Genomic DNA, 18,289 nt, shown 5'->3' with positions numbered 1-18,289 from the left:
GGAGGGGTACAGAGCTGAACTGTGTTTCTGGAATAGCCCATCTGGAAACCATCAAATGCATTGCAAATGTTAGTGTTACAGTTTTTGTTTTTCCAATGCTTAAAGATCTAGAAACAATAGTACAATAAGCGTAGTCCTAGTTCCCACTTACCTGATAACCTACCATGAATCAGATACTGTACCCACTGCTTCTCACAGGTCCACTCACTTAAGGGTCTCAATGACACTATAGAGTTGGAGCTATTTTCACCCCCAGTTTAAAGAGGAGGAGAAAGATATTCAAAGGTGACTCAAGGTCCTAAATGGGATTCTAACGCAGGTCTGTTGGTTCTCAGGCCTATGCTTTTCACCACTAAAATACACCTGTGGATTGAGTGTTCTAAGATGAATAAGATGCCAGTGGGTTTAAGACATCCAGGCCAATGCCAGTAATCTTACTCTCGGGTTCTGAGAGTTCTGCTTCCATCCCCTCCACAGGTATCCTGACATCTCGGCACCACCAGGCGCCAGGCGGTGCTTTGCTACGTAAGGCCTCCTGAGAATCACCTTCCTCTCTCTCCTTCCAAGCTAACCACGCCACGCTGACTTTCCTCACCTCGGAAGGATCCAGCCTACACCAACTCCGCCAGGATCAGTTTTGAGTGTAAGGATTTTAAGCCTAGCACAGATAACATTTTTTCTAATTAGGACATCCAAACAAAACAAAATACTCTCCTCCCTCTCAAAAACAAATCTGTTTCTTTCTGAAACAAAACAAGAATTTTATAACTGAGAAATAAAAGACATCAAGAAATAGCAGCTTATTTTGCTTTAATATCCCAAAATATTTGCGTGAATAGGACTATGTTGCAAAACAAGGCAGAAATCTGTAGACAAGTACGTCTCACTCTGAGGGAAGAACTGATTGGAGAGAAGGCACCAGGAATTGCGTTTTGCTGGACTCCATGTAAACAACAAATGGGGGGAAAAGTTCACCAAGGAGAAGAAAGTTGCACTGTCATTTCACTGGCACATCCTAAAGATGAAAAGTGGCCTCATTAGCTAATGCTGAGATGTACTGCTCAACCTCCACCTCGCATTGTAGTGTAAACAGAACTTGGTGCTAAGGAGGCAAATACCCACACAGCAGCAGTGGGCAGGGGCATGAAAAGGACTGACATTGCCCTAGCCTGTTTGGCTCAGTGGGTAGAGCATTGGCCTTCGAACTGAAGGGTCCCCGGTTCGATTCCAGCCAAGGGCACATGCCCGGGTTGCGGGCTCAATCCCCAGTGTGGGCCATGCAGGAGGCAGCCCATCAATGATTTCTCTCATCACTGATGTTTCTACCTCTCACTCCCTCTCCCTTCCTCTCTGAAATCAATAAAAATATCAAAAAAGAAAAGGACTGACATTAACATAAGCCCTGGGTCCTTTCTGCCCCTTTCCCACATGGCTCCTTCCATGCATCTGGATTGGCAGTGCTTTACAAACATACCCTTCATCAGAAACTGGTTAGTGGAAAAACCAAATCCTAAAAAGCCTGGGTGAACACATGTTATTTCTATCCATGCTCTTCAATCAGATGCGTTGGAGGGTCCTGGGGTGGAGAGACGTACTGCATCCGGCCTGTCTTCTTAGGTGATGACGGTAGGTGCGGTGCGCCCCGTCCTTTCCTGGAGCTGGGAGACCTTCAGAGCAATGGAAACCAGGGGGCCCAGCATGACCTGAGGGAGACACAAAAAGAAGAGCGCTTTCCATCACTTTCTCTAGACACAGACCCCTCACTCCAGCCCTAACTTTGCCTTTGAGCTCCCGGCCCACCTGTCCAACTGCCTGTGTCCCAAAGGCTCCTTGAACTCTACCAGTCTAGAAACAGACCCGTTCTTCCCCCACCAGCATTCTCTGCTGCAGGGGATCGACACTACAATCTATCACACAAAGCAAAGGAACAACTAAGAGTCATTCTTGACCTTTCTTCTCCCACAAACCTTTTTCCAATCTATCAGTAAGCGTAACTTTGTGGGGTTTTTTCCTTCTAAACATCTCTCAACAGCACCCATTTCTCTCCATCCCAGCGCCAACACTCTTGCTAAATCAATGTTATCTCTCTTACCTGGAATGATGGTGCTTCCAGATCCACTTCTGCATCCTCCAATTTGTTTCCCACCCTGAACCCAAAAAGGTCTTTTCAAAATGCAACTACACCCCCTCTCATCCTCCTCTCACTTTAAAAAATTCTCCTGTTGCTTAAGTAAATATTTAATATACAAAGTAAAAACTACTTATCTAGTTGGCCAGCCCTTTTTACAGATGAGGAAAAAGATATCCAAAGAGGAGATATGACCAGGTCACTCAAGGGCGGAGCCAAGGGAAGCACATTTTCTACTGCCCACTGTAGCTTTTCCTCATCGAATCCACCAGCTCATTCTACTAGGTGAGAACTAGAGAACCGGCTCCATATGCTGACCACACCACTTGCCACTTGCCACTTCCCCTTGGGGCTCCCACAGTCCCAACAAAGTACTGGGGCTGAGGCCCAGCAGCTCCAGAGTGAGGGGAGGCATCTCCCCAGCCGGAATGGTGGCACACCGGGCACTGCGGGCACCCTGGACCTTTGGTGCCCTCCCATCTCCTCTCGGCTATGGTCCAGAAGAAATCTATCTTTCACTCATTCTTTGTCAGGCATTAGGACAAAGAAACACAATTCCTTCCTCTTTTTCTCTTTCTCTATTATTCTGTGGGTCTACATTATTCTGTGGGTCTACAATGCAGATAGCAATGCCTTTCGTTTAAGTTTTAGGGATGCCTGCAACACAACAGAGATCTGGCGATGACTGAGCTGGAGTCTGGGAAGAGTGTAGAGAGAAGTATCCTCCCACCGCCCTCTTTTTGCAATAAAAACAACTATAGGGGCCACTCAAAAGCTAATCCTATGTGCCAGGCTCAGTGTTCAGAATTTTGCATCCATTGTTTCGTTAAATTCCTCTAAGAACTCTATGAAGCAGGCAGTATTCTGGCATTTCACAGACAAGGAAATCAAGGCTCAGAACACTGACACGACTTACCCAGGGACAGGCAGCTAAGTGGCAGACACTGAATGAAAAGCACTATCTCTCGCCCTAACCGGATTGGCTCAGTGGATAGAGCATCGGCCTGCGGACTGAAGGGTCCCAGGTTTGATTCCGGTCAGGGGCATGTGCCTTGGTTGTGGGCACATCCCCAGTGGGGGGTGTGCGAGAGGCAGCTGATCGATGTTTCTCTCTCATCAATGTTTCTAGCTCTCTATCCCTCTCCCTTCCTCTATGTAAAAAAATCAATAAAATATATTAAAAAGAAAAAAAGGAAAAGCACGATCTCTCTAACTCCGAAGCGTATGCTCAAAACCACGGTGCCAGGGATTTTCAAGTGAGTTTCAGAGAATTTTAATTAGGTGTTAGAAGAAAAATAAGCTTTGTGGAAAAATAAGCACGGTGAATGCTATTTGAACAGGTGTCTCTTCTCAGAGCCTTTCAATGCAGTGTGTTGTGAATTGCCAAAAAGGGGTTAACGCACAGCACGTCCTAATCATTTTCAGCTCGGAGCTCTGGTTGGGGGGCATCCGCCAAGACAGGACTGCACCTGGGAACACTGTACCCTGGGTCACTGCTTCCCCTAGGCTCCCCCACTGGGCGTCTGCCCTCTAAGGTCTCTGTCCCGTCCCTGACTCCCAGGGTCCCTTGACACTCTGACATACTTCTGGAGACTCCTTGCTTTTTTTGTTTGCTGTTGGGTTTTTTTAAAAATATATTTTTATTGATTTTAGAGAGGGAGAGAGATAGAAACACCAATGATGAGAACCATTGATTGGCTACCTCCAGCATGCCCCCTACTGGGAACCAAGCCCGCAACACAGGCATGTGCCCTGACTGGAATTTGAACCCTGACCTCCTGGTTCATAGGTCAATGTTGGCTCAACCACTGAGCCACGCTGGCCAGGCTCTGGAGACGCTTTGGATGGAACTGGGAACTGAAGCAACCAGACTACAAGTCCACAGACTTTTTCATAGGCATTTCTTGCTGTGTCATGAAACTCTCTCGCTCACCAGCAAATCTAGAACCAGTGTGTGTTCTGCAGGGCAGGCAATCGGACCAGGAAAAGCGGCAAATGACCAGCTGAGGGGCCAATTCAAAGATTAGCTGTCCCAGATCTGCCACTTTCCAGGCGTGCGAACCTATTAATTGTTGCCTAACCTTCCTGTGCCTCAGTTTCCTTATCTGCAGTAGGGATAATAACAGAGTCTACCTCATTTGAGAATGAAATGAGTATACCTGTGTGATGGGTTTAGAACAGAGCTTGGCAAATAGCAAATGCTCAGATAATTGTCAGCTGTCACTGTTGTGATGACAAACTGAAGGAGACATGTAGAAAAGTGAGAGCACCTATATGACAATGGAGCCACTATCATTCCTTCCAAAAGGGAGAACTAGTCAGGGTCCAGGTCTTGGGCATTACCTGGGGGTCCTGGTGGATCTTGGCGATGTCCTTCTCATAGCTGTCGATATACAGTCGAATGGTGGCCCCTGCGCTCCCGGTGCCACTCAGTCGAAAGATGATGCGAGAACCATCTGCAAAAATGAGCCGCAAGCCCTGGAAAAGATAAGCACAGGTTTTCCACCTCATATGCGGAAGGGAGATTGAAGGCTCGCAAATTACAAGGCGTGCATTTGGAGATCTAACCTCATTGGTATTTGATCAATCAGAGGATTAGATCCTTGATCAATGGCAGCAGCCGAGCCCTCAGTCAACCCATCTCTGCATCCAAACAATGGAGGCTGAGCTCATGGGGGAGAAGCATTTGCAAGGTCGGGCAGGAGACCTGATGCCAGGGGGGCTGGGTGATGCCAGGCCCATCTTCCCTCCCTGCTCCACTGTGATTTATGGACTAACCATTCCAGTTTGGAGCTTAATAAAGCAAATAAATAAATAAGCCAGCAAATGTAGAAAGTCAACCCCCAGACCGGAGGGAAACATGGACAGAAGGGACTGAAACCTGAGCAGATGTTTCAGGCAGACCAGGGGAAGAACTCTTTGCAAAACACTGATGGAGAGCCTCCAAAAGAGAGCAGGAGGCCACAGGCCCCACAAGGCAGAGACAGGCTACTCCCCACCCATCAAGCAGGATCCAGCGGCCAGTCTCCCACCGATGTCGGAGGGCTAAAAGCGGTCCGTGTGGGTGCAATGCCAAGCCCAGCCCCCTCTCTCTGCTGCCCTCGCCTTTCCCTCCCTGGACACATCTCTCATCCTCAATAATCTTCTTGCTTTGGAGGAAAAGGGTGGGGACTCCTGGGTACATATGGCACAGCCTGAGGTAAGAAGACTGGGCAGGACAGTTATCTGAAGATGCTTCAGTCTTTATGAATTTTTCCACAAACAGAGAGGTTTGTATAAAGCCAAAGTCTGGCCAGAAGGCAAGACACCGCTCCACACCGGCTGGTCATCACCAAACCCCACCCAGTGTTTGCCATTCAGCAGTGGAGACAGCAGATGAACTACAGAGGACAGTCCCAGGTTGGTCATCGTGGCCAGATGCAGTTCATCCCATTCACCAGGGCTTGCTTTCTAGAAACACACCAGGACCCGTCTCCTTCTTCCACAGCTTCAACGTGAAGTTTCTAAAGTCTTTGCACTTGATTGCAGATGCTACATCTACCTCAGATTTTCCCTCCTACCTGGTCTTCCATCTAAATACTCAGATTTTCTTACAGAATGTGGAGCTGCTGACTTCCTCCTCAGAGTAGAGAGCAAGGCCGGGGTTCATGGCGACACCCCTCCTGCCCTCTTCCACTCCCCTCCTCCCTTCTCGCAGCTGTTGGATGCCACGCAGGGTTGGGGGTTGTTTTTCCCTCTCTGAAGGCTCTGCTACAAACATGTCTGCTCTCTTCTACTCTTCCATCCCTGGGCCCCACCCTCTCCTTTGGTAACCACCCCCTTCCTCCACCCCAGGCCTCTCTTATTCTAATTATCTCAGACATAATTTACAATCGCCTGTACTAGACCCAAAGTTCTCACAGATGGTGAAAAGGCATATGGAAGAAAAGCTGCTGGGTTAGGATTTTGAGAAAGGGAGACCCCAGGCACTTTGTTATCTGTTTCTAAATTATGAGAGATGCGTTGATTCTGTTTCAGCAGAGGAACCAGAAGAGAGAGGACCGTGGGCCCTGAGTGTTGGTGAGAAGCCTGGAGAAGGGCTGACCCAGCCTGCAGCCTTGGTCCCTGGTACCCAAAGCGGGAAACCCTAACAGCATTATCTCCATCCAGACACGGCCCAGGTCGCAGGCGTGAGGTTAGGGTTGGCTGTGAGTCACGTGCTGCAGATAATAACAGTGAATGTTTCTGTGAATGGCTTATCTCTTTCTCTTCTTTCTTAGAAACTGGAATGTATCAGTCTATAATAAGGACTCTCACGCCGGCTCTCTGCTATAATCTCTTGAAGGAAACGAGGAGGGTTGATTCCTAAGGCTGCAGTTCTTTGTTGTTTTTTTAGATCCTGGAGCTCCTCTTTGCACACACACTCAACACAACATCTTGCATTGTTGTGACCCAAGCATAAAATTATTTTCGTTGTTACTTCATAACTGTAATGTTGCTGCTGTTATGAATCGTAATGTAAATATCTGATATGCAGGATGGTCTTAGGCAACCCCTGTGAAAGGGTCGTTCGGCCCCCAAAGGGGTCACGACCCACAGGTTGAGAACCGCTGTTCTAGAGATACAAAACCCCTCCTGGAATCTAGGCTAAGCACTGCAGGATGAGGGCCGCGGGGAGTGCAAACAACCTGGGCGAAACCACTTCCCCTGTGAGAACATGTGCACACCGTGTGATGCAGCCAAAAACCAGTTGAGAAGAGCTACCCTAGATAACAGGGCAGCAGGAGAGAAATGACCATAAGGCCTTTTCCTGTTTTTCCCTTGAGATTTCAGAGATGGCATTCTAAGGCCACACAAGTGTGTTCCTACCTGATTTCTCGAAATGCTTCCGTCCACTGGATCACTATATTCAAAGTTATCGACCTTCTCCACGGTGTAAACTTTGTCACCCACTGGGAACTGCTTCCCCACAAAGGAGCGATCAGATATCAGGGCCTCCAGGTCTTTCATCATTTTGTTGGCGCCCTCGGCCTCCACCTCCTCGTAATCGTACCTGGAAGAAGAAGTCACGAAGTTGAGACCCGCGGGCTGCCTCCAGATCCCACCAACGTATATCGGCACTTTCTTCATCATGTGTTTGGCCCTCTCCCAAACCACCTAACTTCAGAAGAAGCTGGCAAAAAGATGAGCCTGTCAGTCCCCGGGGATGGAGCAGGCTGGGGATGAAAGGAAGGGATCGGAGGATTTCAGGGAAGGGTTAGGAGCTTTTCCACAGAAGAAAGCTCGAAGGAGCTTCAAAGGCTTTTGAGAGATACTATCTAACGTGTAACCATCACATCCTGAGGAGGTAGAATTAAAAGCCCTGTTATCTCTCGGGAACTCTGCACAAAGGAGCACGTGACTCAGGCAGCTTCTCTTCCAGACGCTCGGAGCTTCTGTGGGATCAGTGCTGGCACTGCTCCCAGGCTGGGACCGGCCCGAGGCTGCTGAGATTTTGGCGAAGGAGAGTTCCAGTCTCCACAGGAGCTTCCTAAAGTAGGGCCAAGTTTTCAATGACCAGATGAAGGAGCCAAACCCCAACTCTTTCCATCTGAAATGCCTCCGTCCTTTCAGTGAGAGGTAATTTTAATCCAAACTGCTTTGGGTTCACCCTGACAGAGGTGACCTGGAGTGGATGCAAAAGGACCAAGAAATCCCTGACTGGGTGGCTCAGTTGGTTGGATCGTTGCCCCATGCACCGAAAGGTTGAGGGTCCGATTCCTGGTCAGGGCACATACTGAGGTTGTGAGTTCCATCCCCAGTCTGGGCGCATATGGGAAGGCAGCCAATTGATGTTTCTCTCTCATCTCTCTCTTCTCTCTCTCTCTCTCTCTCTCTCTCAATAGGCATGTCCTTGGGTGAGAATTAAGAAATAAATTTTTTTAATTAAATTAAATGTTTTTAAAAAGAACTAAGAAAAAAAGTGCATCAGGAATGAAATTCTATGACTACTGTTTTTCCTCCGAGAACTATTCTGACTTCTTTCTCAGGAGGATGCTTCTCTTGATCTAGTGGCACACGCCCTCTTGAGAGAGTTATTTTGTAGAGGCTCACGATAGCAGAGTCTATATTTATTTGCAATAGTGAAACAAATAGGATATGCGCAAGGTGACGCCTCTGAGACATGAGAAATACCAGGGAATGGAGGACAACCTATTCTGGCTCCAGGATTCTATGAATCAAGGACAGCAGTCGCCTTCATCTTGGAGTCAGCTCTTTCCCCCAGTTAAAATGATAAACAGCCAGAAATTACAACCAGGTGTTTGTGCTTTACATCTGTGACCTCTGGGTGTTCAGGGGAAATGTTCTATAAATCCTAGGCACAGAGCGGTATAATGGAAAGAATGTGGGCTTCGGAATCAGACAGAACAAACTATGAATCCAGCCTCTGTTGGTGACTAACTGGGGGGCTATGGGCAAGTTGCTTCATCTCTCAGAATCTCAGCTGCCTTATTAATAACTGTTCTGCGGATGACATGAAGCAATGTGTGCAAACGTGCCTAGCACTTTTGTTCTACAAAAGTGGACTACAACGGCCCTAGCCGGTTTGGCTCAATGAATAGAACGTCAGCCTGAGGATCAAAGGGTCCTGGGTTCAATTCCTGTCAAGGGCATGTACCTTGTTTACAGGCTCCTCACTGGCCCAGGCCCTGGTCAGGACTCCTGCAGGAGGCAACCAATCGATGTGTTTCTCTCACATCGATATTTCTCTCTGTCTTTCCCTCTATCTTCCACTCTCCCTAAAAATCAATGGAAAAATATCCTCGGGTGAGGATTAACAACAACAATAAAAAAAGCGGACTACAACGGAGTCTTAACTAACAATCAGTACAGGTTCTAAGAACTTTTCTTGCAACATTTATTCCAATACTTGGCTAGCAGTTATATGACATTAACAAAAATATGTTAAAATAGTTTTTAATGGAGACTTTAACTCAGTCAAGAGGGACCCTTTCTCTAAACAAGCCTTCCCAAAATTATTCCACCTTGGCTACTGTTTGCTTGTTAGCTCATTCATTTGTCTATTCAAAGCATACTTCCAAGTGTCAGCTATGAGCTAGGTGTTTGATGATACCATGGAGCATGACAACAGACGGGCCCTGTTTTTGTGATACTCTATGCTCTAGAGAGTTCATGACGACTGTTCTGAATTACCAGGTTTTTCTGGTCCTTAGAGAATGGAGATCCTTGCCTTCCCAGGCTACCGTGTGGCAGTCATTACTTATACCTCCCACAAAAGAGTAACTTGGAGGAAGAAGAGAACATTGAACTTGTCCAAAGTTGATGGAAGAATTCTGATGAAGGAGGCCAAGTTGCTAAAGGTTGAATTCTTTTTTTATTATCCAGAGATCACGGACTCTCATATCTGTGATACATTTTTTCAATTCTCTAATTTAAATCGCCTATTTTATAGAAAAGGCAAACAGGTCCAGAGAAATTATAACTGTTTTTCACAGATAAATAATTCACCTAATATCTTTTTTTTCTCATATTTCCTTTCCTTAGAGGTCCAGGAGAAATTTTGTTGAATCTTCACACATATTGGGGAAAGGGAAATTGAAACTAATGAAAAGCACTACTGGTAATAATAATAAGTGAATGTTTTTAAAAATAGAAGTATGCTCATTACAGAAGAATTGCTAAGTATTTTAAATATTTTGTTCACTGCTGAATCCCTAGTGGCCTGGTGAAAAGTAGGTACACAATCAATATTTGTTGAATCAATGAATGAAGTATTGACAAGTACACAGCCTTTGGGGACCTATTTTAATGAGTCAGAAAAGTTAATTTGGACTAAGCATAGTCATTTCCATAATTTCAGAAAAAAGTTTCCATACTTTTAGTGCCCCAGAGTTTATAAAACACTTTCAGATTCATATTTCATTTAATTTACTCAATAGCTGAACTGTTATTTCCATTCCCTCGAATGAGAAAACTGAGTACAGAGAGAGGTTAAATGACTTCCCAATCTATTAAGGGGCAGAAATAAAATTTGAATCCCTTTTTCTGAATCTAAATCCAACACTGTTATCATGTCTACTTGAGAGGTACATTTAAAAGGCTTTAACAACATTTATTCTTTTGAATAATGTTAACTAAATTTTGTAAGCCTCGTTCTTTATGGATAACATAAAGGCTGACTTCATCTTGACCTGACTGAATTATTTTTAAAATCCCCAGTTGGTAGAGGCTGGATGAACTAGAATTTTATTATCGGTTAAGACAGGAAAGAATCTGTATGCAGGAGAATTCTCTCTGCCCACTTCCCCACCCTACCTCACCCCCCAGCCAGGCTGTGGCTTACCTGGTGAAGAAATTCCGGCCATACTTCTGCCAGTGATCTTTGAGAATGTCCTCCACACTCTGTTTGCGGGTGGCTAGAATGGACAGCCAGGCAAGGACAGCCCAGAGACCATCTTTCTCACGAATGTGGTCAGAACCTGGTCGGGGGAGAGCAAACAGCTGTGAGAAACATGCTTTCTCCAAAATACTTGGGAATAAACTCAACAGTAAACATGTAGATCCAGCCAAAGAGAAATTAAAACTTCACTGAAAAACTTGAGTACACGGAAGGAATCACATATTAAATAAAGAAACATAATATTGAAAAGAAGTTGATGCTTCCCAAAGTAATTTTAAAAATTTAAGGCAAATGTCAATAAAAATGTCAGTGGAATAATCTGTTGAAATTTGATATAGTAATGATAAAGTGTTCATATGAGTGGTGAAAAAAATAAATCTTAAATAAAAAAAAACAGCAGAGAATAAAACCATTAAAATTTTTCCATAATTAAAATAATTTGATAGTTCAATGGAACAAAACGAAGCACCTAGGAAGAGGTCTAAATCTGTGTGAGATTTGAATATATCAGAAAGGTACCTCTTCAGGGCTGTAGGAGAAAAATGGATTACTTTTTAAATAGTATTTGGTTAAGTAGCTAGATAGTTTAAAAAGAAATCAAGTTTTTCCCCCAATAAAACACCATACTAAAAAAAAAAAAAAAGATAGATAAATAGGTGGCATATTCAAATGTGAAAATTGGAAAGCTTTAAATACTATAAAAATATATAAATGCTTTTTTAATAATCTTGGTGGTAATAAATACATGTAAATTCAGAATTCACAAAGAAAAAAAATCAATGTATTAGTCTACATAAAGATTAGCATTTCTATTAGTAAAGCTACTATAGATAAAACTAAAAGATCATTTGAAAACTTAAAAAAACACATTTGCAGCCCGGCCAGCGAGGCTCAATGGTTGAGCATCGATCTATGAACCAAGAGGTCACGGTTCGATTCCTGGTCAGGGCACATGCCCGGGTTGCAGGCTCGATCCCCAGTAGGGGGCATGCAGGAGGCAGCCAATCAATGATTCTCTCTTATCATTGATATTTCTATGAAATCAATAGAAATATTTTTCCCTTCCTCTCTGAAATCAATAAAAATATTTTTCAAAAAACACACACATTTGCAATATCAAGTAGATGTTTAATATACTCAGAATAGGAAAATTCTTATATTTAACAAGAAAAAAAGCAAAGCCTCAATAGAAAAACAGGCCAAGGATATAAATACATAACTCACTATAGAAAAAATACAGGTTTCCTGTTAATAAAATAAAAAGCTAGCACTGTTTTTGAGAAAGTAAAGTTAAAACCACAATAAGAAACTGCCACTTGCTTGACAAATGGCCACAGATTTCAAAATGAGAACACCACGTATTGGGAGAGGGGTGAGGGAAATAGAATTCCAACTTTACCTCTGGGAGGGGTAAAGTCCTTCCGGAGAGCAATTCGGCAAAAAGTATCAAAGCCTTAAAAATGGACCTACTTGTGGATCCAGCTACTCCAATATTAAGACATCTTTCTTTAATCAATAAGAATTTGGTTAAATAAGCTATGGTACATCTGTCTCTGGCTAAAATCTTTACTCAAAATAACAAATTGAATACTTTGGATGTGCTTATATGCATGGAAATCCTTTACCAAGAGCCCCATGTGGAACAGAACTCTCTCTTTTTTTTTTGCCATAAATGCCCTTATTCTCAAAAAACAAAACAAAAAACAATGTTGAGCTCTGCTTTCTGATTTTGAATAGGACTCCATAAGATCCCTCTCTAATAGTGCTTTGCATATTATCATGCCTTGAGTTATTTATGGGCTTTCTCGACTCCCCACTGGATCTTATTCCTCTTAGAATTGTCAGAGTATCTAGCACAGTGCTAGCTAGGTAGTAGGCATGTGGTAGGTTTGTTTCCTTCCTTCTTCAGCCCTTTAGACCCAGCTCAAAGTAACCTCTCATCTCTGAGATGAGCTCCCAGCTTCCATAGGCAGTTATGAGCTACTATCTCTCTCTTCTCTGATAGTGACCCGCTCAAAACATCTGGTGCAGCCCCATCTTCCTTGAGCCTCCATCATCTATTTATGAATCTTTCAGCCCACCAACCATGTATTTCTTGGAGGCATCTTGTATTTATCCTTGTAACTCAGTCTGCTAATTAACATAGCACATGAAACATTGTATAAATAGCTAATTGTGAAGAAGTGCATGAATAAATTAATTAATTAATCTACTCCAACATTTTCTCTCTTTTTCAGCTCAAAAAAACACAACTTTTTTCTTTCAAAAGATTTTCTCTTTAATAAGTTACTGCTTTTAGAAATAACAGTTCTTAAAACCTGGATGCTGGCAAATCTAGAGATATTAGGTAAGACTTTTAGTGCATTGTATAACATATTTTGGAAATGTTTACCTAATTTATTATCTATGGATTTTTATTTGCCTTTACTGCTATTTCAAGGAATAAAAAGTTAGCTCTCTGGCTCTTAGAGCTTTTGCAAATAATGATATCTTATATAATAAAAGCCTAATATGCTAAGTGTCCAATCGACTGGTCTGCCAGTCAACCAATCAAAGCATAACATGCTAATGATATACCAAGGCCACTCAACTGCTCGCTATGACGTGCACTGACCACAAGGGGACAGATGCTCCAACCAGTAGGTTAGCTTGCTGCTGGGGTCCGGCCGATCAGGACTGGGCAAGATGGGCCAGACATGCCCTGGAGCCCTCCTGCAGTCCCTCCCCACTGGCCAACCTCCTGCATCTCTCCCTGACCCCGGTTGTGCACCCATGAGGTCTCTTGGCCTGGCCTGCATCCTCTCACAATACAGGACCCCTCAGGGGATGTCGGAGAGCTGGTTTCAGCCGACCCCCAACTGGTGCATGAATTTGTGCACCAGGCCTCTAGTATTTTATAATAGTTCATGCTGGGAAGCAAGATCCTGGGACCTTCCCCATTATACATACCAAGAATTCATCACAGAAGCATATAGGTTGGAATTACTTGTCTGTGCACTCTTCAGATTTCTTTTCTGCCTTCCTTCTTTTTTTTTTTTCCGTTCTTTTATTTTGTTTGTTTTGTTTTAGGCTAAACTGAAAGTATAGGAGGCAATGTTCCTTTGTGCTTTTCCTGCTCTAAATAAAGAATTTACATTTCTTTTATGTGAAAATGATAAGAAAACCTAAAAATCTTGGCCAACTCTGATCAAGTTACTTGAAGATAACTAAATCACTCACTTAATGTTATACACAAAATATCTGCCTTGGATAACATAAACAAATATTCTATTCTATTTGTGTGATCCCCAGTCTCTTTGGAAATTCTGATTAATTACACTGATCACTTTGGATGTATCAAAACTCTAATACTCAGGAAGTCTGGGTAAATTTCATTTTCCTGAGGTTCTCATGAATGATGACAAATTACTACTGAAAAAAAAGGTGTTCCTAAAGCTATTGTTTTTACAATTGTGGCAGTTGTGGTTCAATGGAAATGCTTTATACGTAAGAATCAGAAAACCTAAATTTAAGACTGTTATCTAGACACTGTTGACATTTGGACAAGTCACTTAACTTTTCTGAACCTTGGTTTCTTCAACTATAAAATGGGGATAAAGCCCCCTTTCTCACACAATTTTAAGGCATTACTGTGATAGAGTGGAAATATTTTATAAACGGCTAAGTACTTCATAAATAAAGGATACCATTATGAATAAGGGTACCAATAAAAAAAGCTTAGGGGAAATTATAGTTTTCCACTACCCTATTAAGTTTTCAAAACTGATGTTTTTAAATGTACATTTGGGGAAGAAAATGAAAGAATACAATTCAATATGCTCTTTTCTCTGGCAGTGGGATTGAAATGTTTTTCTCTTCTTCCTTATCTAATTTTCCTATTATAAATGTGATTTACTGATATGATTTCTTTAAATTTAAAATAAACTAAGCAAAGCTGCGCTCACTTCGCTGTGAGAAGGAGGAGAGCACTGTCAGCAAGCACCACTGGCCCCGCTGACACAAAGCGGCCGCGGGTGTCACATAGGTCTCTTCCTACGTGGTCCAGCTCAGGGACCGACTGAGCACATGGGAATTCTGCTCTTTCAGCATCTTCAACCACCTGTCACTTGACTTCAGCCTAATCAGCACCTTGTGATAAGTATAAACTCGGCTCAGTCAGGGCACATTCTGAGTCCCAGCCAAGAAAAATGTCAACCCTTGCAGAGGGAGCCAAAAGCTAACGGTTTAGGGATTAGGTTCCATTGACTAGTCTAGGCATCTCAGGAGGGACCTGGCTCTTGTCCCCTCCTAGTGACAGGCCTGCGGATGGGGACATGGCAGCTAAAAAAGAGTCACACGGAGTTCTGTGAAAGCTCTAGGGTCTGTCTTTCTGTCTTTCTCTCTGTCTCTCTCTTTCTCTGCCCATCTCTAGCTCTCCTGCAGTCTCCTAAATATGCTGTTCTTTCTGCCTGGAAATTGCTACTCCACATGTACCTGGCTAGCAACTTCTCCAACTACTTTAAACTTTATTCAATGCAGCATGCCTTCCTTCTCGCCTTTGTGCTTACCAGTATTCCATCCCAGCCTGTCTCTGCTTACCCCACCCTAGACGGTGAGTGGCCCCTGGCTAGTGCCTGACATACAGTCAGCTCTCAATAAGGTTTTCCCCAAACAATGGTCAGACCCCAGCTGACTGGCTGGGAGGTTCAGGAGTCCTATCCTCTTTGGCTTTCATTGCACAGAGGACTTCACTCTGAAAGGCCAGCTAAGCTCCTCAGAAAGCCTTTTCCAGATCACACCAGCCCCAGAGGGGCTCCGCCCAGTCACCCCCAGACTTTCCACTTAGTAATTAATCCCGCACTGGCTGGGGACTGCCCACTGGAACTTCGTTTCCTATGGAGAAACATAGTAGGATCTGACGAGCAGAAACTGTGTCTTAACCCAAACTCCATTTTACGCTCAAGAAATAGGAATCAGTGCCTTCATGCTCCAAGTACATGAGAAAATATCAAGGTGAGTAAGACATGCTCCCTGCCCTCATAGATGAGCACAGACATACAGGTGAGGGAGACAGACGTGCAGGTAACAACTGAACTGAGTTTCTTATAATTAGGGTATTAGCCTCATTCTATTGGGGTATTCTCTCTGGGAACTTCAGAGATGGGATGTGCCAACCTTCCCGTGGGGTTTTTACCTACAGGGAAATGTGCTCAAGAGATTGCAGATTAGAACAGGCAGAGAACTAGGTAGAAAATCTGATTGTCTACACAACAGAAACAAGTTAGGTGCCTGAGAATAAAGCTCCCATTCCTTCTATCATTTTGCACACCTGTAATTACCTGGCCAGGATCTGACTTCCTTCCTCAAATATGGACTCCACAGAGCCCTCCACCAGGACCACACTGTGTCCCCAGAGCATCCCCCAGCATCTGGGGTACAGTTGAAATTCCATACATATTTGAGGAATGAATTGATGAAAAGAAGTACAAATATGAAGGTCTTTTCATGGAGGAAAAATTAAAAGAAATTTGCAAAGCACGAATGGTGCACTTCTTCAAGTTATCACTCCTATCTGATGCATCGGCACTAGGACCTTTTAAAGATGGTTCGGGGGGAAATGATGCTAACCTCTACACCTGGCCCGATCGTAATTTACCGGCATAGTTCCATGGGACATCAAGTTGATATTCAACCTGGCTCCCTATCCCTCTTTCCCAAGGCCCCATTTTCCTGAGGAAGAGCTTCAAAAGTAGTGACTATCTATTCTATTCAGTGGCTTCACTTTAGATCACCTTCCCAATAAGTTCAAGGTGGAACAGGACTGACCACCTTGCCCTTTGCCATTGTGTATAATAAACATGTACATCATCATCCACAGTTGTGGGGGGGGGGGAATAACTTTGCACCCTGAGATCAACCAAAATAACAGGTTCACGCTGTCTAGTTCTAGTGCCCATGTCTGAGTCCGTAACAAAAACACACCTTTATCCCTAGTGTCTGTAATGCTGATGTCAGAGGGAGTGTCCCAGCCTCTTTGGCTATGATAATCCAGTGAGATGGTTGCTGTATCTCCAACATAAACAGACTAATGTATAGTTGGTAACATTAGTAATATCAGGGCTTGGGCTTTTAAATGCTAGCGGTTTGTTTTATTTGGTGAGCCAGTTCTTCTGAAGTCTGACTCCTTTGTACACTTCTATAAAAGCTCATTTCTTCTCACAAAGACCTTGGGTCCCAACTCTGGACTATGGAATGTGGGTGGTGGGGAGTCCGCATAAGAGCTGCAGGCTGCTGCAAGGGTGAGGTGGGGATTCTCCACTGAGGCGGGTGTTTAAGCAGAAGAGCACTGACTGGCCACTTACGATTCCAGCAACACATAAAACATTGCATCGGATGACTTTTAAAGTCCTTTCCTTTCCAACACCAGGATTCTGTTTGTAAAAGAGGATGCCACATGAATAGTGCATTTTTTCATTCGTTCAACGAATGTTTGCTGAGCAGCTATTATGTGCTGGGCTTTATAGGAGGCTCTGGGGATATGGTGGAGAAAATAGACAAATATGGCTCCTGTTCTCGTGGAAATTATAGTCTAGTAGAGCTAGAAGACATTAATCAAGTAATCATAAATAAATGTAAAAATTACAGCTGCAATACATGCAACAAAGGAGAAGTGTGTAGTGCCAGGGGGATGTGACCCACTCTGGAAGGTTAGGGAGGCTCTCTGAGAAACTGCCTCTGATCTGGCCTGGGAAAATGCAGAAATAAACGACTTTATACTCAATTAAGCTACAGAATTCAAATATTTCAAAGCTTTTAGAATCACTAATATCAACCCTGAGAAACTCTGTAAAGGAATTGTTAGAAACATTTGCCATCGAGGGATGTGGTAGGTAGAAATTAACTCCTTTATAAGTTAGAAGAGCAGAAGTTAAGTAAGTTCAGCTACACTCATTCACAGCAGTGGAGACCCATGGCTATCCAGTCTGATTTCTAAAATGTTTATCTCAGAAATATTACAAAACAATTTTCTTTTTTTCAAAGAGAGAGAGAGAAAGAGCTTGCAAATTCTTCTCATGATGCATTCTATTTGAATAAAAAAGATATCTAAGGAAAGACAGAACCATAGTTGGCACTTAGTATTTGTTGAGTGCGTTGACAAATAAATAAACAAGAACAAATGTTAACAGGAAATTTAAAGTCAAATATTTGGACCCAGCCAGTGTGGCTCCATGGTTGAACGTTGACCTATGAACCAGGAGGTCATGGTTCCATTCCTGGTCAGGGCACATGCCCAGATTGGGGGCTAGATCCCAAGTAGGGGGCGTGCAGGGGGCAGCCAATCAATGATTCTCTCTCATCCTTGATGTTTCTCTCTCTCCCTCTCCCTTCCTCTCTGAAATCGATAAAAAAAACACACATATATTTTTTAAAGTCAAATACTTGGATTTAAAGAAATCAATTCCACAAAAGTCACATAGGAAACTTTTCTTGCCAAATGCTCTTGAGTAAAAACTTAAAGGGGTTTAATCTACACTAATAACAGAGAAACATGGTAACTGGCGTACAACCGCTACCCTTTTCATTGGCTAATCAGCGAGATATGCAAATTAACTGTCAGCCAAGATGGCGGCCGGCTGCCAGGCAGCTTGAAACTAACATGAGGCTTGCTTGCTTCAGTGAGGGAGGACTCCAATGTTCCCTGCCTGCCGCTGCAGGCCTCTGAGCCTGCAGTTTGAAACATTTTAACAAATACCACTGGACTTCAGCCAGCAGATTAACAACATTGTAAGCAACGGACAGAA

At 43.6% G+C, this 18,289-nt stretch overlaps 1 protein-coding gene across 2 annotated transcripts in view; it reads right to left on the bottom strand.

The window, feature by feature from the left end:
* Positions 1 to 789: 789 nt before the first annotated feature.
* Positions 790 to 18,289, bottom strand: part of PGM1 (phosphoglucomutase 1) — a 37,440-nt gene continuing 19,940 nt past the window's right edge. The window contains exons 8-12 of one of the 2 annotated variants that reach the window (XR_001515448.1): positions 10,452 to 10,587; positions 6,977 to 7,160; positions 4,472 to 4,606; positions 1,475 to 1,703; positions 790 to 1,015 (exon numbers count right to left, since the gene is read on the bottom strand). Coding sequence is in view for 1 of the 2 variants with exons in the window: in XM_015570163.1 (XP_015425649.1) it covers positions 1,614 to 1,703; positions 4,472 to 4,606; positions 6,977 to 7,160; positions 10,452 to 10,587 (545 nt within the window). In the remaining variant the exon portion in view is untranslated. Of the gene's footprint in view, positions 1,016 to 1,311; positions 1,704 to 4,471; positions 4,607 to 6,976; positions 7,161 to 10,451; positions 10,588 to 18,289 lie in introns of those variants that run through there. The other variant, XM_015570163.1, reaches the window with a different exon arrangement.

Source organism: Myotis davidii, unplaced genomic scaffold (assembly GCF_000327345.1).
Source record: "Myotis davidii unplaced genomic scaffold, ASM32734v1 scaffold205, whole genome shotgun sequence".
In the NCBI taxonomy this organism is placed as follows: domain Eukaryota; kingdom Metazoa; phylum Chordata; class Mammalia; order Chiroptera; family Vespertilionidae; genus Myotis; species Myotis davidii.
The sequence above is the reverse complement of the archived record's forward strand: the minus strand, read 5'-3'. Positions and strand labels throughout refer to the sequence as shown.